The 6000-nt window shown below is 48.3% G+C and overlaps 1 protein-coding gene across 1 annotated transcript in view; it reads right to left on the bottom strand.

Annotated features, from left to right (window-relative positions):
- The window catches only part of DLK2 (delta like non-canonical Notch ligand 2), a 14065-nt gene extending 10071 nt beyond the window's left edge, over positions 1 to 3994 (bottom strand). Inside the window, exon 1 of the mRNA XM_019549697.1 lies at positions 3618 to 3994. Coding sequence (XP_019405242.1) covers positions 3618 to 3690 — 73 coding nt within the window. The 5' untranslated portion in view covers positions 3691 to 3994. The remainder of the gene's footprint in view (positions 1 to 3617) is intronic.
- Positions 3995 to 6000: the final 2006 nt, after the last annotated feature.

Raw genomic sequence — 6000 nt, 5'->3', positions numbered from 1 at the left:
CACACACACACACACACACACACACACACACACACAGAGGCTAGGTAGGCCCAGAGCTTTCAGCCCTGCTGCACTGCAGGGAGAAGGTGTGGAGAGGGGGGCAAAGAAGATCCCCCCACCACCTAGGATCTGCCCCAAGCCTGTGGCAGGGGGATTCCTCTATGGGGAATAGCACTGTAGATGGCTCAGACCTGACCCTGAACTCCACAGTGGGCAGCGTTGTGGTCAATATCCCACCCCTTCCCTGTGCTCCAGTCTGATGATGGTTGGGGAGAAGGGGTCTGGGGGGACTTGACAGGGAGTGGGATGTAGGCATGAGAGAAAAAATAAAGGGATAAATGGCTGTAGGTACCAGGTATCCACCTCCAGGGCTGGAGAGACAAGCTGCCAGCAAGGAGAGCTCCCAGGCAGACTCCTGAGCACCACCCCCTGTAAACCACAGCTGCTGGACATGGCCTAGCCTTGCCTGCTGCACACACTCATCACAGGGAACACCGAGTCAAGGCTGGGGCAGGAGAACCAAGCACTGTAATCAGCTTCCGACTGACAGAGTGAGCCTGGGGGCTTTCCAGGCATCTCTCCCTCTGATTCTCCACAGTGGTGTTAGCACCAGTGCCACTTCGCCCACAGAAGCAGCAGTGCGAGTGAGTCCTCGCCTGGACGCATCACATAAAGATGCTACGTTTTAATGGCTGCATATTCTAAGCCTGGTTGAAGTGGAGTTTAATGCTCATATTTGTTTCTGTTTTCTATCCAAGCATACTCATTCTCATCTTTGGTATTAACCATCTCTTGCAGAATGTTTCCGTCTTCTGGTCTGGTGTTAGAAGGATGTGCCAGATTATCTGGGTTAAGTGAAAACTCTTTCTTCAGCCTTTCCTGTGTAGGCCAAATGCTATTTTACAAGCCCTGCTGTTTTCAACCCAAGAGATTGGTAGGCCCACAGAGTAATTCTGGCAATCATTTCTCATGGGGGAAGGACTTTGAAGGCCCTGTGAACTGAAAGCTTTTAAAAGATCATCTGGAGAGGTACTGGTACCTCAGAGCCTCCTTCATTAAACCAGGGAAGAACAGCTAGTCCCCTCCAGGGCCTCTCTCTTACTTGGTAAGGCCTCTTCTTGTCTATTATTGTATAACCTCTGAAAATGTTGACACTTCTCATTCTTCAGCATGACTGGCTCGCCCCATAGTCTGACCACTTTCTTCCTGTCACCTGTGCTCAGTGTTTGCCATTTCTTCCCACTCCAGAATTGCATCAATCAGCAACAGCACCACAGCCACTAACTAAGGTTCAGGCTGGACATCAGGAGACATTACTTTATAGTTAGGCCTGCCAGGCTCTGGAATGGACTTCCAAGTGAGGTGGTACTCTCTCCTACCTTGAGGGTCTTCAAGAGAAGGCTGGACAGATATTTGGCTGGGGTGATATGCCCCTGGCACCCATTCCTGCCCAGGACAGGAGGTCAGACCTGATAATCTGTTTAGGTCTCTTCTGACCCTAAGCACTATGATACTATGAACTCTGTGCTCATATCTCCTGTTCTAACATCCTCCAGTCCTCTCTCCATCAGACAGGCTTCTCCCATTTTCCTACCCTCACTTTACGTCTTTTCCACCCTGGGTCTACAGCAGTCCCCTTTTCATTCGTTCTTTCCTCAGCATCTCCGTCCTTACTTAAAACTACAGCAGCTGCAGCCCTCCTCAAGGAAACTGCATTGACCCTGGGACCCTAATACTCTCAAGTATGGCTTTGTTGAAACCACTTCCCTGCCTGAAGCATCTATTGTCCTCTTGAATATCACTGAGACAGATACCCTGGCTCTTGAATGGAGAAAGGCTCTGAGCCACAGCTCTGATGTAACCACCTCCTCTCTCTTCTTGGTTCTGAAATCTCCAAACTTTGAGCACATAAACAAGCATCTCAATCTGCCACCGTCTGTGGACCTTCCTTGCTGAATCATCCCTTTGCAAGTCAGTCAAAGGCACATGGCCTCCCAAGGTCACAGAGATCCAATTCCAGTCTGTTCAGGAGCCTTCAACCATCTTTTCAGGTGTATATGGAACACAGCTATATCAGCTCCATCCTGAGGGGTCTTGTCTGGTTCTCCATCTGCTGCAAAGTCACTATCTTCATCTTCAAGCCCTTCATGGTCCCAGCTCCATGTGCAATTGTATCTCTCCTTCTCATGATACCATAGCTTTGAGGAAAAGGAAGCCGGGGGGGGGGGAGAGAGATAATACTCCTTCCCCTCCTCTGCTAAAAGCATGAAAACTGCTTCCTCCATTCCCAACTTGCCCCCCAGCTGGTGCTGCTAGATGAGCAAAGAGAGCTCCCTCTCTCTGTCCCTGTCTTCTCTGAACAGTGCCCAGGACTCCTACTTGCTTTCTCCGCTCTGATAATCCTACCTACACATAAGGAATTAATTGTCAGCACCTTTGCCATAGGGCCATTCATCCATGAGCCCCACTCACCATCCCTGAAACAATGCTGCCTTCACCCACCTCCTCAGATGCCACCCTGGTGTAGCAGTTGTTAGCTATTACTCACTCTTCCTACCTCTCCCTGTCTTCTGTCCTTACCTGCACTCACACCTTTTACTGGGATAATGACTGTGTACTGACACTGTGCATTGTGAAGCCATTGTACAAACAGGCCCCTATGCAATTAAGCTGCAGTTTACTTAGCTTGTGTCAAGAGGAATGTTCCATCTGCTAGACTGTAGTGTGTGTGTGTGTGTGTGTGTGTTGTGCTGATATCCTGTATATTTTTGTACTTGTGATAGTGTGTATTGTGCATGTATACACATGCTTGCATAATGAGGACCACTCCTTGTTGATGTCAGTGTATGTATACCAATATGTACTCCCAACTCACTGCTGTCTGTTGAAGGGGGAGACAGCATTAGATTACAGTAAGTGGTATAGGACCCAGGGTTTTCCATTCTGCTTCTCTCAAAGGTGAGAACTGTGGCACTGAGGGGGAATCATGGGCAACATAATTCAGAGTGGCAAAATGGACGAATTTAAACAGACAAGGCTTGTTGGCTTTTTCCTTTTTTGTCAGCAATCTTAATGTAATTATTACAAAGAGAAAGAGGCAGGGAGAGGGGAAATAAGGTGGGTAGAAAAAAGGAAAGAAGGGGGAGGGGAGGGAATGAAAAAAGGAGTGGGAGAAGACCTAAGATGAAACTTCCTAAGGAGTGAAGGGCTCTTGTCCTCCAGGGCAGAGTCCTAAATCTAGGACTTTGATCACTATGTCCAGCCTCCCGGAGACCTAGTCAGGCATTGGAAAAAGGATTCCTGCACTGTACTGCAGGCTAAGACTCTGCTCTGCTCACTGTTATGCCATCCCATCCCTGGAGGCTTCTCGGATTGAACAGCTGCTGGGTCAGAATTAGGAAGGATTTTTTTCTAGCCCTAAGAATCTGTTCAGAGATTTTCCCCTGTTGAAGAAAATCCCACAAAGTGGTAACCTGGGGTTGGGTTGGAATGACCTGTCACCCTGATGCATTTGTGCCTCATCCCCGTGGCATATCCAAGCTGAAGAGCCCTCCCCACCCCACCCCAAGCTACCCTTTAAAATTACCATCAGCACTCATAGAGACAGAAAAAATTACCTGTCAAAACTGACTGGAGCTGCTTTCCTTTCTTCCGACGTCTGGAACCTGCTCCTTGGAGGCAGCTGGACATCAGTAGCACAAGGCAGATGCTGATCTGAGGGAACAGGTGATGCTGCCACTTCCCCTTCACTGAGGAACCTTCCCCAAGGCAAAAAGGAAAAAAAAACCCCAAAACCCCAAACAAACAAAAAAACCCAGCTTTCCTGTGCAGAAGCCCAGTGAAATGCACCCCCTCCTGCCCACTCTAATCCTTCAAAGGAGACAGGGGAACAGCAGAAACCAGCTGGAGGGAGTCCACAAATACTGCAGACCTGCCAACTCAAATTAACATCTCCTAGCTTGGCTCTCACTCCAGGTCACTCTCTTGCACATACACACTGCACAACACCAGGCTGGGTTTACATATTAAAACAAAAGTCCACGCCCACCCCCCTTTTCTTTTCCCAGTCTGCCCTGGCCCACAATACACGCCAGCAGCCTGCTGGCCCTACAGCAGTGTAACCCAACCCCCTGCCATTGTTCCCCCTTCCCCAAGGTCTATATTTGACTCTGCTGCAGCACCGTGTGTGTGTATGTGCCTGTGTGTGTGTGCATGCATGCGCACGCTCCGATATTTGTTCAGAACCTCATTCCCCAGATGCCCGGGATTGCTTAGAAATAGCTTCCATGGGCAGTAGGTGCTTGCCTCTGTATTGGGAAGGTGGAGGCAGCAGGCAGAGGAAAGAGGCTTAAGGGCAAAGGTGAAACTGCTTCTGGCTCTTCCTTTGTAATTTTCACCATTTCAATGATCTGTCACCCTGTGGAGAGCAGCTGTGAGGAAATACAGCTGTGCATACTCCTGACAAGTGCTGTAGGACCCAGGGCAGAGGCTGGGAAAAGGAAACATGGGAAAGGTGTCTCTGCTAGTGTAATCTCCCTCACACTGTCCCCTCTGGAGGCTGCCTTTTGGTGATTACAAGGGGAGTTCCATCTCCTAGATCTTTTCACTCCTACCTTCCCTCTTCTCTGCCAATGACAATGTGGGGAATCTAATATCATTAACATCGGTGGGTTTATGTGGTCTTCACAGCAACTGAGTAACTATACGGGGACACACTCTCCACCCAGATCACTGCTGCATTTTTTCTGCGTTACCTTTAAGCCTCTAGCCTAGCCCTATATGTTTTGTTACCCCAGGACACCAGAGACTACTGTGCAACCCATTGCCACACTCTTGGTGGTCCAGAAGCCCTTGAGAGCATTCCTGGCACCCAGCACCAGGCTCTATTTCATACAATGCAGGGACATCACGTTTGGACCTGCTGGCTTATACTCCTACTTACCTTCTCCTTTCATTCAAGAACAATGGGATGCTCAGTGAAACCAGGAAGTCGCAAATTTAACATTAATAAAAGGAAGTAGTTAGTTCAGTCATTGTGTAATTCATCAGTGGAACTCATTGCCACAAGATACCAAGACCGGGCTGAACATATTTACGTGGATACTGAGATTAATCAGGGCAATAATAATAAATAGACATTTTAACAACAGGTATAAACCCTCTGTTTTAGAGAATTTAAGATGACCTTTGCCTGACAGGTCTAAAAAGAAACTTTCCATGTGGGCAAGTTACCACATAAATTTTCACCTAGGGGTCCTACTGAAATACAAAGTAGTGGCCAGTTATCAGAGATGAGATTCTGGACACAAGGCAGATTCATTCATAACCTCCTGTAGGCACCGATACTGGGACAGAGGACAGACACCATACAATTACTATAGTCAGATGCTGGGGAGACCAGTGAGGAAATGTCACCCATGCTCAGGTGGTCCCTATGGGGCTCTTTAGGTGTATAAAATCACCAAGGTACAAGCCATATGGACTCCTGTTCCTGTTCCAAGCCTCACTTCAACCTTGCTCTGCCCTGCTTTTCTGTGTACCAGGTATAGGGCTCCCCTGTCAGAAGTGTTTCTTGGAGGGGTTTATGTGTGCCCCTTTTACTCTATGCAGTAGCCTACTTAACATAACGAGCTTTAAGACCACAGTTACCTGGGCCCTAGCATGGCCAATGGGTGGATCTAATAGGGGTCTAAGGAAAGATGCATATTGAGTGTACCAAGTCTGACTGCTCAATACAAGGTAACCCAACCCCTGCTGGAATGAGCTGTAGGGAAAGGACTGGGTCCCAGATCATTTTGGAGAACAGGGACTCTAATAATTTCTAGCCAGGAGAGGACAGAATGATCAGTAAAACAAATCAGAAATCTTTGAGGGCAAAGAGAATCAGGCTACAGGAGTGCAGCAGGGGACAGTGATTTAGACAGAAGGCAACAGCTTGGGACAACCACAAACACCAGAGTCAGACCCCCCCCCAGACTCATGAGCTATTTTGTTTATCAG

This window comes from Crocodylus porosus, unplaced genomic scaffold (assembly GCF_001723895.1).
Source record: "Crocodylus porosus isolate Cpor-Errol unplaced genomic scaffold, CroPor_comp1, whole genome shotgun sequence".
NCBI lineage: Eukaryota > Metazoa > Chordata > Crocodylia > Crocodylidae > Crocodylus > Crocodylus porosus.
The sequence above is the reverse complement of the archived record's forward strand: the minus strand, read 5'-3'. Positions and strand labels throughout refer to the sequence as shown.